The 15043-nt window shown below is 59.6% G+C and overlaps 1 protein-coding gene across 5 annotated transcripts in view; it reads left to right on the top strand.

The window, feature by feature from the left end:
• The window catches only part of CACNA2D2 (calcium voltage-gated channel auxiliary subunit alpha2delta 2), a 139836-nt gene that overhangs the window by 109763 nt on the left and 15030 nt on the right, over window positions 1–15043 (top strand). For all 5 annotated transcript variants that reach the window (XM_045991637.1, XM_045991636.1, XM_045991634.1 and 2 more), the window contains exons 5-15: window positions 5244–5288; window positions 8593–8734; window positions 11758–11889; window positions 12061–12118; window positions 13021–13071; window positions 13201–13300; window positions 13403–13561; window positions 13809–13916; window positions 14015–14093; window positions 14651–14700; window positions 14862–14951. In XM_045991637.1, the coding sequence (XP_045847593.1) occupies window positions 5244–5288; window positions 8593–8734; window positions 11758–11889; window positions 12061–12118; window positions 13021–13071; window positions 13201–13300; window positions 13403–13561; window positions 13809–13916; window positions 14015–14093; window positions 14651–14700; window positions 14862–14951 (1014 nt within the window). The remainder of the gene's footprint in view (window positions 1–5243; window positions 5289–8592; window positions 8735–11757; window positions 11890–12060; window positions 12119–13020; window positions 13072–13200; window positions 13301–13402; window positions 13562–13808; window positions 13917–14014; window positions 14094–14650; window positions 14701–14861; window positions 14952–15043) is intronic.

Genomic DNA, 15043 nt, shown 5'->3' with positions numbered 1-15043 from the left:
ATTTACAAGGATCATCCAGCCAGACTCCTGACCCTTGATTTTTAGCTACTCCCTGAGGCAGGAACAGCTTACCCCAGGCCAGAGTGGGCACCACGGGGTTTGCCAGGAGGGGGGGCCAAAGTCTCAGGGGCATCCAGGGGTGCCGAGACCGGTGCTGCTTGAGACAACATGCTCCCTGCACACCCAGTCCTCGTGGAGCCCAGCAAGGGTTTGTCCCTCGCTGGGCTCCAGTTTCCCCATCTGGCAAAGGACTCTGGTGTCGGATGCTGCCTGTGGCCCAGCCTGGTGTGTGGAAAGGTCGCTCCACATGTCAGGCCACAGAGAGGACAAGTTGGCGACAGTGTAGGTAGATATCCAGTCCTGGGTGCTCCGTCCTAAGAGGAGGCAGGAGTGGGCTCTGGCTGGCCACCTCCCCTCGGCTAAATCTGGGATGCCCCCAGCTGTGGAAGCAATCACCCAGCCAGCAGGTGCCGGCCACCGCTTCCCCCTCAGTCCATCCGGCTGCATGTCTGTCTGTATCTTGGGCAGGGTGGAGTGGGAATCACCCCCTCTTCTGCTCTTCACCAGAAACCCTGCAGTCACCCCAGCTGCCAGGCTGCAAGTCATTAACGCGAACACATTCGCCATCACGCCAGCCGGCCCTGCCCGTGCTGCCCGTGATAGCTGGCGGCGGCCACAGGTGGGGACTGTCCGTTCCAGGGGGATACGGGGACTCGAGGCTGGGAAAGGGATGGCATCTTTGTCCGTTGCAGGCACACCACCCAGCCTTGAGACCGTGTCCTTCCCAATGACCTTAGGGAGGTACAGATAAGCAGCATTTTCCTTTATATGGTGCTCGGGAGAGCCACAACGCCAGTGTCAAATCGGGCCCTTTCCACAAGCCGGGCCTTCTCCCAGGAATGCCCTCCTCTCCTCCTTCAGAAGGGAAATGCCTTTCCCTGCCCAGTTAATCCCTAGGAAGCCTGAGATTGGCTCCCACGGACCCCAAGGTCCATCTCTGGAGCCCCCAACCCTGACCATTCCCAGCAGACTCATTTGTCTGCCCCACTCAAGGCTCCTCTAGGCCAGAAGCAGTTGGACCTGATTCAGGGTTGCCCACCACCTGTCCATGTGCCCAGCCCAGTACCCTGTGGACAGGTTGGCCCAGAGCACTTGGGCCTCAGTCTTCTTACATCCGAAATGGGGAGAATGGCAATCGGCAGTTCTGGGCACAGAGGAGATGCTTGGCACATGGAATCCACTGTGTGATCAGTAGGGTATGGCCCTCCTTGTGTCAACAGCACTCAGTAGGTCTGAGACCTCTGAGAAGCAGACATCCGCACACACACACACCCCATCGACACCAGCCCAGGGAGTCGGGGGACCCTGGGGTCCACAGGGTCAGAGCCGGCACAAGAGAGAGAAAGAGAGGTCCGGACGTGAGGGCCCCCTGATCCCCTCTTAGTCTCAGGCCATGACCCCATACCCTGGCTGTGGCAGAGGCAGGGAACCACAGCCCTTGCACACCAGGGAGACCATGGCCCTTGCTAGAGGCAGCCCCTCCCATGACCCCGCAGGCAGACAAGCAGGAGCTCTGGCGCCCATCACGCTCAGGGTGGGTGAGGACGGCCCGCCGGCTGGACCCTGGGCCTGGCCCCAGCACCGTGCTGTGCCGGGATTATCTGCAGTCTACACCATCCCAGGGAGGAGCTGGGCCAGGGCATGGGTGGAGGAAGCACAAGAGGCCATTGGCCCCAGGGCGTCAGTGCCAACACCAGGACCTGCAGGGGACAAAGTGCTCCCCTGAGAGTCTAATGGAGGAAACAGTCCTATCCTGGGGAGTCTGAAGGAGGAGACGCAGCCCTACCTGGGGGGCGGGGCGGTGTCTGATGAGAGAGGTAGCTCTGTCTGGGAACCTAAAAGGAAGGCTGTGAAGGCTGAACCAGACCAGAGGAGCCGGCTGGACAGGACAGGTGGCCTCACCAGCCCGAGGTCTGCCCCAGCCATCAGGCCGGCTGCCTGCGTCTCTGCCAAGCCGGCGACAGACGGCTCTCTCAGAAAACAGTCCTTTTGGCTGAGCTGAGCTGGCCATGAGCCAGGGCAGGAGGGCCAAGCATCCTCACCGTACACCCCAGTACCAGGCATAGACACCAACTGCTAATCCCCATACTCACCTCCTCGCCCTGTTTCCCCGCTGCCAGCACCTCTCGTGTTCTCTCCTGGGCTCTGCTCCCACTAAGGGATTGGATGTGTCGTCTATACAAAGGCCATGTGGGCCCACCCCACCCTTCATGTGTCATCTGGGTACAGAAATCCACAAGTGGGGAGAAATCCAAGTTCAGAAGGGGTGATTCCCCCCCATTCCTGCCAAGTTTAAGCAAAATGGCCCCTAAAACACCAGGTAGCAGAAGGGGGTGTTGGGTGTGGACAGTGAGGATGCCCATTTCTCCTCCACCAGAGGGTTTCTTCCACCCTCGGGGCCTTCCCAGGGCTGTGGAGTTGCAAACATAAGGGCCCCCCACCATGGGTAAGGGTGGCGCAAATGCCTGGACAGACCCAGCTCCCTGCCTTCCTAGCACCCTCAGAGCAGGCAGCGCCATCCCACTCTTGTAAGTGGGAAGTCCAGACCCCGAAGCAAAGCCTCACTGAGACGACAGGATTTAACAGGCACCCTTGCCTCCTTGATGAGACGGAGGTGACCCCCAGGAGTAGTCCCGGGGCCACTGAGGACTTTGGAGGCTCCAGGCTCTGTCTTGGCTCACCATTCGGGATCCCAGAGCACAGGCGTTCAGGTCAGGATTTGAGGCCGGGACCCTTTGCCAAGGCCCCCGCGTGTCATCGCTAGGTACCGCCTCCTTGTGGTCTTACCGAGGCAGGACGGTAATGGCAGACACGGGGCACTGCGCAGGCCAAAGCAGACACAGAGGACTTTCCAGGGACCCTCCATCCCAACCCTGATGGCCCCATCCTGCCCCACCCCCAGCCCCACACCGCATCAAGCGTAGAGACCACAGCTGTGTTTACAATGTATTTTCACACATGTGACCTTGCCCGCCACCGTCCCACACTTCTCCTCTCTGTACCAAGGAGGGGGCATGGCCAGGCCCTCTCAAGGTAGGAGAGGGAGGGAGGAGTCCTGCCTCCTGGGGGACAAGGACTGCACCCCGATTCCTAAGCCTCACCCATTGTCTGCAGGGGACTGGAATCCTGTATGACACATTTCCCCTGTGTGACTGATGCCACCAGCATCTGATCCTTTGCTGACACCATGAAACAGCAGGACAAAAGACAGGGAGCCACTCAGGCAGCTGGAGGGGTGCTATGCAGGGGGCAGGCCCCAGGCTGGCCTGTGAGAGGAGCGCGTGTCTCCTGGGGGCCCCGGAGTTACCGACCCCTCACCCATGCCCTTTCCTGTCCTTGCGGGAGGTTTGCCTAAAAAGTTGGTGAGTGAAGCCCCATGTTCTAATCTGCAGTCCTCCTACCGCGCCCGCCTGTTTTCATTACGGAGGGAAAGAGCATCAGAGCCGTGTTTATAACCCCCTTTTAGATAACAAATCACATTTTCTTTTTGCCAGCGAGTGTGTTGAATTGATATTTTTTCCCCTCGGTTTAATGGGTTTGTGTGTTCAGGAATGATCTTCATCAACCGAAACTCCTTATTGTGTTTGATGTAATGTCAGCTTTCATTATGTGCTTCGGTCGGAGCCGGGCGCAAGGGAAGGCCGAGCACCCTGGAGCCTGGGTCTGGGGCCCCCAGTCCCCACACTGGGCCCACCTGGGTTCCGGTCCTCCTTCGGGGTGGGTGGTGTGGCAAAGGTCAGAGATGCAATGGGAAGGCGGGTTGGAGCCTGGGTGCGAAGCCTTTCTTACCCCTGCTGTGTCCTCCTCTGTCTGAGGTGGGTTGCAGGGCTCCTGGGAGAGCCCTGAGCATGTGCAAAGCACTGGAGGCCAGCAGATGCCTCTGGTGACCAAAGCCATCAGGTCGCCTCTGGTCTTCCATCCATCCAGCTGCTGTAGTCTTGCGCACGCACAGTGCCAGGCATGGAGCCGATGTTCCAGAATGCTTGGACTGTGTTTATGGGTCCAGCCAGTGGCCTCTACCCCCGCCCCCAGACCGCTGGTGGGAGACAAGACACCCCTGTCCCCACAACAAGCCCCCATACTGAGCACCTCAAACAATGGCCTCAGGCCCAGCACCTGGGCAGTCCCCAAGGCCAAACCCCTCCCTGAAGCCTGAGGAGCCAGAGCTGAGGGGAAGCAGTGCGGCCCCAAGGTCATACAGCAAGGGGTGGAGAAGGGGCTCTGTACTTGCTGTTTTATAGCCAGACCACTGGGCGCACACTTGGTCAACACCCCCATTTTTCAGACCACAAAGAAACAGGCTGCCAGGGCCACGCACCAGGTGTCTGTGGTACGAAACAGCGCAGGGGAGCACTGGAGGAGGGCGACGCCGACAGTGGCCTTCTCCTATGTCCTGAGCCTGGAACCCATAGGGGCAGGAGTGGGGTGGCCCCTCTGGAGCCAGTGGCACTGGAAGGCCCCAGATTCACCTTCTGGCCGCTGCTGTCAGCCATGCTCAGTTCTGATTAAAGATCATTAAACATGAAATTAGCCCGTTTGTGTTACGGGTCCCCGGGGTGGCCGATGATTATGGCGCGCAGATGGTCAAGAACCCAGGCTGCGGGCAGGCGGACGAAGCCGGGGCGGCCGGGCTCACACCGCCAGGCGCGCAGAGCCCGGGGAGGCAGGCGCGGGGGCCGGGCTTTGTTTTCTCCCGCTCCTGTTGTGTAAACCCCCTTGCATTTCACAACAAATCACAGATAATTAATAAGTACATGCCCGTAATGAGCAGGCTTTTTAATAGAAGAAATTGGAAGATGTGGTGTCGAGTCATTATTTCACTCTGGCCCAGACTCGGCTCTATTTTCCCATCTTCCTCACTCCCCCGGGGCTGCCTCAGCCAGAGTCTCTGCAGACAGGCTGCCTCTGAGCCCACCTCACAGCGGGGTTGCAGAGCGGACGCCTGGTCGTGGAGTCAGGGAGTCTTGGGGAGGCCCCGTGCAACCAGGGGCTGCATATCTCCCCGGAGCCTGTGAGGGCCCATGAGGCAGGGGGTGGTGTCTGGGGCAGGGGTCGGCATGCCTGGTCCGATTCAGCCAGCCATCCAGGAGAGGACCAGTGCCGTCCTCGGGCCAGGGGCCCTGACTACCCTTCAGGAAGCCTTGTGAGGAGCTGTGAGGGTCAAGGCCTCTTTGTCCCCCCAGGAGGAAGATATCCTGTACTATGATGCCAAGGCCGACGCTGAGCTGGTGAGTCCCCTGCCTCTGTTGTGGGGGGTGGGGAGCTGCCAGAGCCCCTCCCCCACCCGGGGCTAGTCGCCCAGCTGTAAAATGAGTGTGAGGTCTCGGGGCCCTCCCACGTTCTGAGGTCACCCTGCAAAGTAGCAGTGGCACAGGCCCCACACCTGACCCCAGGCAGGTAGTGAGACCCTTGGATCTCCTCCCATGGGTCAGTCCAGGTGCCAGCATGGAGGAGGCTGAGCACTGTGGGAGCCAGGAAGAGGGAGCAGTGGGGAGGGCTTCCTGGAGGTGGGCAGGCAGGGCGGGGATACAGCTGTGATGCGGTTCAGGTGGGGCAGGTACCTTCTCTGCGGTAAGGGGATCAGCCGCTTCCGCTTGCCGAGCTCCCCACCGCTGGCCCCACCGTCAGGGCTCCCACAGTTCGGCCAGGCTTGCCCCAGCTGCAGAGGCAGCCCAGCCCTGTGCCTGTTCTTCAGACGAAGAACAGGGCTTGGGCTCTGCTGGGGTCATGGCCTCGGCGGCGGTGGCCCTGGGGCTGGCTGGGTGGCCCGGACCCACAGTGCCCCCTTGCCTCTGTGCCCCTGACTGGCTCGTGTGTGCTTGGGCGCCCCGTCACCAAGGCCTCGCATGAAAGCCATATGACCATTTTGGTAGCAGGGAACCTACAGAGGAGGCAAAGAGTGTCCAAAAGAGGACAGGGCACACAGAGTAGACAGTGTTTGGCGAACACGCCAAGGCCCAAGTTCATCTGCCTGCCTTGGAGGCAAACACAGTTGAACCTGTCTTCTCTGTAAACAGAGGTGTCATAACAGCTCACTCTCTGGGACCCCACTGCTCTGGCTGGGGCAGGAGACCCCCAAATCCAGGGTTCCTCTCCTAGGCTTATTGGCCAGGGGCATTTCCCGGGGCGAGCGGGAGGTAGACAGTGTCCCCGTAGGTGGGTAGGCAGGCAGGGATCCCTGCAGAGGGTCGGTGGTGCCAGGCGGGCATGGGTGAGCCTTCAGGAGGGCAGGCGGGCAGGGGGCCAGAGCAGGGTGGGGGGGCTAAAGCAGGTGTGCTTCCCCCTTGGCTGAGCCTCCGTGGCTCCCAGAGAAGTTGCTAAAATTAAAGCTGGAATCTGAAATTCAAATGAAGAACGAACCTTTAATTAGACCCTGAATCTAATTCCTTACCCCCCTCAGCAGCAGGCTGTAATTTTAGCAATCAGTGCATTAAATATAAACCAGGAGCCTGCAGTTGCCCACCGTACAAAACCCCTGGGCATGGGGGTGGCGCTGAGGGGCTTCTTGGCCGTTCTGGTGCCTGGTCCCCTCCCAGGATCCCCTGAACTCCCTATGCCCAGGACCCCTACCCCCTGGCTCCAGATCACTGATTCCCTGCACCCCCCCCCCTTCCCAGCCCCTCGTGGGGGTAGGGACAGCCCCAGGAGAGGGAGAGGCACACTGGGTGGGGCTGGGCTAAAGTCAGGCCAAAAGCCCGGCCCTCTATAAATATCGATGTGAACACATTTGCCGACTCCCCTGCTTGTTGTGTTGTTTTGTTTTTTTAATCTTTGCCAGAGGTACAGTTAGAGATCTTTCTAGACCATTTACTTTTAAATTACCAGCCAGAAGGTGGGGGTGGGGGAAAGAGAAGGAAGGAAAAAGTTCGCCAGCTGATAGCTTATCAGAACGGAATCCAAATGTCACATTAGTTGGGAAAGTTGGGAGATTAAATTTTCCAGCGCCCTTCATCTGCCGCTGACATTTCGGGGGCTTTCTTCTCCCGCACCTCCCCCTCCTGCAAGTGGAACGTGAGCGGCTCACGCCTCAGAGGCGGCAGGCTCGGCAGCTGCCTGGCCCGGCTTCACCCAGCATCCAGGAGCTTCTGAGGGCCCTCCTAGGGTGTGCCGAGGTGGGCAGAGGGTGGCACACACAGTGAGGGGCGAGGGAGCGAGGGGAGGGCAGCAGATGGCTTGGCTTTTGCTGTACAGAATCCACCCTTGAAGAGACGCAAAGGGTCTTTCCTCCAGACGCTTCTGAGCCCTGCCAGCTCTGACCCAGGCCAGTCTGCTGCAGCCCATCCAGGCAGTAATTCATTCCCCAGGCCAGAGAATGGTGGAGCACTCCTGGGGTGGGGAGAGCACACCTGGCTGGGCAGGGAGGCACCATCACCCTTTCCCCAGACAAGATACAGCAGGAAGCAGGAACACGGCAGGGATGCCCAGGACCCCGTGAGCAGTGGGGTCTGCAGAGCCACAAGGGGGTGGAAATGAGCTGAGCCTGGTATTGCCAGTGATCACAGGGACTGAGAGGCGGTGAGGGGCCATGCGCGTGGTCCAGCTGCCCACACCCCTTCCTCCCAGGGCACAAGGCCTCCCCGCTCTGTCCCTGCCCTGCCTTGATCTCCATCCCTCCTTGCCTCCCCATCTGGCTCTTCCCTGTTTTCCTCTTCACTCCCTACCACCATCTTCCCTCCCCCTTGCACACCTGCACCAGTGCCTGCCCACCCCCCCACCGCACCCCGCACCGCTCGGCTGCGGCATCAATGCGCTGTAGCCGCAGACCCGTTCCTGCCAGCCTGTGGTGGTGGGCGGGGGTGCACGGCGCATGCCCAGCCTGCTCGGCCGAGAGATGCTGTAATTGGCACCTGTCAGACGGCTGCAGCTCATTTTAGAAAGTCAACAGGGGCCTCTGCAGTCCTGCTGCTAGCAAGCGCTGAGGACCCTCCCTCTGGAAGTTCCTGGGTCTCAATGCTAGCCCCCACCCCAGCCCAGCTCTCCCCCGAAACTCAGCCCCTTACAGCCACCAGCTGCAGGGGTGGTGACTCTTCCCCAGAGGGGGCAAGGACCCTCTCCCTTGTGCCAAAGGAACCCCATGCAGGGGGTGTGGGGCTCAAGACTCCCGAGAAGGGCTGCCTAGGCCTCTCTAGGATCACCCAACCCTGTCCTTGTAAGCAGAGGTCTCCAGCCTGCTCCTTCTCAGCGGGATTCGTTTCCTTCACTGAAAATTGGTTTTCAAGAATGTGGGGAAGGGTCCGTTTGGGTTTGGGTTTGGGTTTGGAATTTGGGTTTAGCAAATGTAGGGATGGTGAGTGGGGTGGGCAGGCACAGGTGGGAATCATGGGCCTCCTGGGGGAAGGGTCCCTACCCCGTGTCCATCTGTCCCCGTGTCTCTCCATCTCTCCCCGTCTCTGACTGCAATAGTCTCTGATTCTGAGATGCCCCCGTCACCTGGGCTCTGGCCCCCTCCTGCCTGCAGAGTTGTCTGACCCCACGCCACCATTTTCCAGCCCTGACACTACTGTGGGGGGGGGGGGGTATCCCTCTCTGCAGGACGACCCTGAGAGTGACGATGTGGAGAGGGGGTCCAAGGTCAGCACCCTCAGGCTGGACTTCGTTGAGGACTCAAACTTCAAGAACAAAGTCAACTACTCGTACACGGCCGTGCAGATCCCCACAGACATCTACAAAGGCTGTGAGTGTGCAGAGCGATCAGAGTGTGCAGAGCACCCTCCACAGCCACCGCGGGGGCAAGGCCCACAGCCTGGGCACTGCCAGGTCCCGGGTGTTCAGCCTATGCCATCTGCCCTCAGCCCCCGCTACCCAAGGTCACACGCGCTCACCTACACGCAGGCATCAAGTCATTCTCAGGCGTGGCCTCACACCGACTCTCAGACTCACACCGACTCTCAGACTCTCACTGCTGTGCACGAGTCTCCTGCTCTTGAGTGCACATGTGCCCCACAGGCCCCGAAAGCAGATCCTCCACACCATCCCCCATCCCCAGGCCCCATGTAGGAATGGTTGAGGAGCTACCACAGCAGAGGAACACAGGGGCTGGGGGAGCAGGGTGCAGTCCCTCACTCACGGACACCAGCCCTGGAGCATTTCCTTCCTTGTCCAGGCACAGGGCAGCTTTGCACGGTGGGGAAAACTAGTCACTACAGCTGGAAGGATTTGAGTCAGACATGAGGAAGAACTTCCTGAAGCTCTTGGGAGATGTAGGGAGAAGAGACTCAGAGTCAAGCACTACAGAGAGAGCTTTAGCAGTGGGTTTCAGGGCCCAGGGGTCTGGTGGCTTGGGGCTAATTCTGTGAGCACCTACAAGGCAGCCTCGGACTCCGAGGGGCCCACTGGGTGGAGGCTCTTGGAACACAGGTCCCAGAGCTTCTGGGTAGTCTCCAGAATGCAGGGAATCCTCCAGGGTGGCCCCCCCACCCACCCTTCAGGTCAGGCAGCCTCAGGCAGGGGTGAGAATAGGTGCTCCCCCCAGCCCTGCTGCCCCTGCCACGGGCCACCCGCAGGCCACCTGCACGAGCTAGTCGAGGAGCACTATCACAGGCAGGCACACTAATTAAAACAGGAGCCATACCGCCCTCCCCAGTCACCCCTCGCTACCCACACAAATTACATTTTATATGTTTTTTATTTACTGTGTCACTTTTAATTAAATCTGTAATCGCCTGCCTGAGGGGGCATGGTCCCCGTTTCCCAGCTCAGCGTGATCTGAGAGGGTATCACGTGGGTGCGGGTGTGTGCACGTGGGGCTGAGTCGCAGGCCCTCTCCAGGCGGGGAGGCCAGAGTGTGTGCACACGTGTGTCTTATGTGAGTGCAGGCGCGTGCGTGTGTTCACGGGTACCTGCAGGGACCGCCCAGCTGAGGCGGGGGGTCTGCTTTTGGCTCTTGACTTGAGTCAGAGATACCCCTGTACCAGCAGCTGGAGGGGCTTCCAGGACAGTCAGCTCTAAGCCTCTCCTTGGGCAGGTGGGGAAACTGAGGCCCATGAGAGTTGGGACTTGCCAGGCAGACTCTCCCAGGGCAGGCAGTACAGTATGAAACATTGGGGAACCCAGCTTTCTTTTTTCTTTAAAGAGAAAAATAGAAATAGTTCGACTCACTAAGTTTCTAAATTAGGAACAGGACCATAACATACTGTTCAATAGGCACAGCCAATGCTAGAAATGTGTTTTGTTTTCACATTATGGTCAGTTAAGAGAAGCTACATGGACAGAGAGAAGGGAGTGGGAGTAGCGGGAGACAGAGATTAGGCAACAGACAGGATCCAGCAGAGGCCCCACACCGGAGGGCAAGAGCAGAGGGCTGTGTGCCCAGGAATGGGTCGGCGCCCCCAGGGCCATGGGCAGAGCCTTGCGCATTTGTCTCGAAACCACAGCTCTTCGTCTGCTTTAATGGTCTCAGTGTTCAGAGGCTCTGCTCCCAAGTGAGGAGTCAAGCCTTCGGAAGGCACTCTGATTCTCACTTAGGGTGGATCTGTGATAGGGATCTCAGGGTGATGGTGTCAGGGCTCCTCCTGGGGAGGAAGGAAGTGGAAAAAACTGGAGGAAAAAAAAATAGCCCCTTGGGGAGGGGGGTTCGGTTCAGAGGCCTGGGAGTCATAGGGGGCCAGCCCCTGGCGGGTTTCTTTGAGGGTCCTCTACGCAGAGACGGATACGCTGCGCGTGAGAGAGCATGGGCATGCGCACACATGCGCACACATTGGCCAGATTTAGGGCTGTCCTGAGTTGGGGGATGGGGTGCTGCCCAAGCCATCCTGAGTCTCTGCCCTGGTTGAAGGATCTACAGGACTGAGCCCACTCCTCTGGGAGAAGCCTCGCTCTGTGACTGTGCATCAGGGCAGGGGCTGAGGGGCGGGTCTGGCCAGAGGATCACAGAGGTGAGGGGAAAGGGCGGGTGAGGGTAACTTGCTCTTGTGAGAGCAAGACCCACTGCTGTTGTCCCAGGGGTGCAGAGTGCTGTGTAGGTATGAGTGTGCATGCCCCGTGCCTGAAGCAGCGGTGGGGCTGCTGGGCAGGAGGTTTGAGTATGAGGGACTCACACACCTGGCTGGAAACACGGAGGTTCCGTGCAGAGGTATCTGTTAGGGAGTGCAGGCTGTGTGCGTGTGTACGTGTGTGTGCAAGTGCCTGTGTTGGAGCAGGATCATGGCACAGGCCCTGCCCTTCCAAGAGCCTCCACCCCCGCCCCCGCCTGCTCCTGGCCCCAGCTGATTAATCATGGAGCTGAGTGGCTTCCAGCTTATCAGGTACCTTAATAGCTGAATAATTCCAGCCCCATCATCGGGCCCTTAATTGCTTTCTTGTGGCTGCAGCCTGGAGTGCATGCTGAGTGGGTGAGCTCCCAAGGGACCAGCTGCAAGCCCCAGGCAGCATGCTGGATGGGCACCCCAACTGACAAGTCCCTGCCACCTGGGAAGCCCCTCTCTGGGGGCCACGGGTCACAGCTGCCCTGCCTGCTCATGGGGAGCCTGGCCGAAGGGTAGGCTAAGCTGGCTTGGGAGGGGTTGAGGACCTGGAAGGCTTCCTGGAGGAGCTGGTGCAGCCCTCAGCTGAGCCCTGAGGAATGAGAGCCCTGCTAGGCAGGGCACAGGTGAGGCTTTCCAAGTGCGGGGGGGATGGGTACATGCATGGGCATCGGGGTGAGGTTCAATGGGGGGACAGCCCAGGCACTTTTCCGCCAGCCCCCTGCCTCCTCCACAGCCACTGTCATCCTTAATGAACTCAACTGGACAGAGGCCCTGGAGAACGTGTTCATTGAGAACCGCAGGCAGGACCCCACGCTGCTGTGGCAGGTCTTCGGAAGCGCCACGGGCGTCACTCGCTACTATCCCGGTGGGTGTCAGCCCCTCAGCACCCACCCTCCCCCGTCACCCAGCCCACTGTCCTGGGACGTGTGGGGTGGTTGATCACTCTGTGGGCTGTGGGGTAGCCACTCCTGCCAGGCCATCTGGCCCTGGACAAGCCCTTCCCTGCCAGACCCCCTCGCCTTCTCTCCTTCCGCAGCCACCCCATGGCGAGCCCCCAAGAAAATCGACCTGTATGATGTCCGAAGGAGACCCTGGTGAGTGGGCGAGGAGGAGCTGGGCAGGGACACCCCTCCACTCCCCACCTCTGCCGCCTGCTCCCCTCCCTCCTGATATCCAGGACTCCGAGCAGGGTGCAGCCAGCTCTATCCAATTTTCATTTCACACATCGTTGCCACTGGAAAATGGATCCCATCACCCAGGCAGGCCTCCCAGCTGCCTCTGCCCCCCGTCCACTGCCCGGCACTCCACCCCCTCGGGACTGAGGGATTGGGCTAGTGGGGGTTCTGGAGGGTGGATGTATCCTCTGTTGGGTCGCCAGCCCCCAGGCCACCCATCAGAGCCCTGGACACCCCACCCTCTGCCTGTCTTTCCTGCGGTGCCCCATGACCTCCTCCCTCCCTGTTAGATCACACACACAGCTGGGACTCAGACCTCAGGGCCTTGTCCCGGGCCAGGAGACGTGACAAGCCACAGAGGCCATGGAACATACCCCCTTCCCCCTCTCTGGATCCCCTGCTCACCCCTCCTTGGGCTCGTTCATGTGCTGGGAGACCAGGTCACTCATGTAGTGGGCAAGGCCTGTTTTAGTTTTGTTTGTTTAAGATTTTATTTATTTGACAGAGACAGAGTATGAGCAGAGAGAGGGTAGAGGGAGAGAGACAAGCAGACTCTTCATTGAGAGGGGACACTGGGACACGGGGCTCAATCCAGGGCCCCGAGATCATGACCCAAGCCGTAGTCAGATGCTTTACCGGCTGAGCCACCCAGGTGCCCCAGGACCATTTTATTAAATGTGCTATCCTCGGTGCCTAGAATGCTGTCTAACCCTTGCATTGGGTACTTAGTGGAAACATGTTGAATCAGTATATGGGAAAAGGAAGAGCGGACCCACAAGGTCCCAGTGAGGCTGGCCCTAACTGATGCTTCTCCCGGGCAGGTACATCCAGGGGGCCTCGTCGCCCAAGGACATGGTCATCATCGTGGATGTGTGAGTGAGCAATGCCTGCAGGAGGGGTGGGGGGCAGAACAAGGGGTGTGAATCTGCCCCCTGGGACCCTCAGGAGGGAACAGCAGGACGACACCTGAGGCCTAGCTTGTGCCTCTATGACCTTCCCAGGAGCGGCAGTGTGAGTGGCCTGACCCTGAAGCTGATGAAGACGTCCGTCTGTGAGATGCTGGACACGCTCTCAGATGATGACTATGTGAACGTGGCTTCAGTGAGTGTCGAGGTGGCAGGCAGGCGAGGAACGTGTCATCCCACCCCGTGGCAAATGCCCCGGCCAGCCTGAGGCCGCTCACCACCCTCCCTGTCCCCACAGTTCAACGAAAAGGCACAGCCTGTGTCGTGTTTCACACACCTGGTTCAGGCCAATGTGCGTAACAAGAAGGTGTTTAAGGAAGCCGTGCAGGGCATGGTGGCCAAGGGCACCACGGGCTACAAGGCCGGCTTTGAGTACGCCTTCGACCAGCTGCAGAACGTGAGCGTGGGAGTGGATGGGGGGGGTGGTGCAGGCGGGACTGGGGACGGGCCAAGGCCCAGGCTTGGTGACACCAGGGAAATCAAGATGAATGGCCTTGTTAGCGCCCAACAGGCGGCTCCGGCAGATCACAGCATGTGCTGTGGGGAGGAGGGCCTGAGGGCTGGGCCTTCCAGGTGGGAGGGAGACCCACCCCCAGACCAGGGAGGGGCCAGAGGCCGCCTGACCCAAACCCACTCCTGACCAGTCCAACATCACCCGTGCCAACTGTAATAAGATGATCATGATGTTCACGGACGGCGGTGAGGACCGCGTGCAGGACGTCTTTGAGAAATACAACTGGCCCAACCGGACGGTGAGGCTCCACCCAGGTGGGGGCCCCCCTGACCCGGGCCCGGTACCAGGGAGGGTTGTCCTCTCGTGACCACGGCAGTAACCCTAAGCCCCAAACAGGTGCGCGTGTTCACTTTCTCCGTGGGGCAACACAACTATGACGTCACGCCCCTGCAGTGGATGGCCTGTGCCAACAAAGGTACCTCGTCTGGCGTCCCCACCCTGGGGCCTGCCTGCTGTGCCCTGCTGTCCATCGGGTTGCTTGTCCACCTGTCCGTCCATATGTCCAGCATTCCAGCTGCCTGTTTTCGCACTGTCCATCTTCCCACGCATGTGACTGTCCAACTCTCTGGCCACGTAACTTGTCCATCTAACTGAGCATCTTTCTGCCTATCTGTCTGTCCATTGTCCGTCCATCTCCTGGCTTCTCTGCTCCTACATCTGTTTGCACTCCGTGCATGTGGGCCTGACCCCTGGGTGGACTCTGAATGTCACCAGCATCCTGGCATGAGGGACTTCAGCCTCAGGCCCTTCCCTTCACCCTGCCTCTGTTTCAGTACACCCCTACACTCGTGGCCCCTTCCCTAGCATCAACTCCTTTGACAGAGCAGTGGAAGGGAGCACTAAAGGGATAGGAGTTTGGGAGAAGTGACACCAGAAAGAGAGGGGACCTGGACACAGCCCAGGGTACAGGAGCCCCTATGCCATGGGTCCCAAGTACCACCCAGACCCACCCTGCCTCACCTTCCCTCACAGGTTACTATTTTGAGATCCCTTCCATTGGAGCCATCCGCATTAACACGCAGGTGAGACCCCCCCCCCCAGCCCCTTGCTTCCTGGGCACAATGTGAACTGGCGCGCTGCTGCGGTATGAGAGCGCCCCCTGGTGGCCAGTTGATATACGGGGAGGCAGACCAGGGAAGATGCAGCGGGCAGGTGGATTTGTGACCCGTCGCCTTCTCCCCAGGAATATTTGGACGTATTGGGCAGGCCCATGGTGCTGGCGGGCAAGGAGGCCAAGCAGGTGCAATGGACCAATGTGTATGAGGATGCTCTGGTAAGGCTTCTGGACCCCCACAGATGTGCCCATAAGGTTAAGTTCCTCAAGGGCCCCCTTATGGGAATAAACCAAACAGAAGAAAAAAAAAG

The sequence above is a fragment of the Meles meles genome, chromosome 20 (genome assembly GCF_922984935.1).
Source record: "Meles meles chromosome 20, mMelMel3.1 paternal haplotype, whole genome shotgun sequence".
Classification (NCBI taxonomy): domain Eukaryota; kingdom Metazoa; phylum Chordata; class Mammalia; order Carnivora; family Mustelidae; genus Meles; species Meles meles.
The sequence above is the reverse complement of the archived record's forward strand: the minus strand, read 5'-3'. Positions and strand labels throughout refer to the sequence as shown.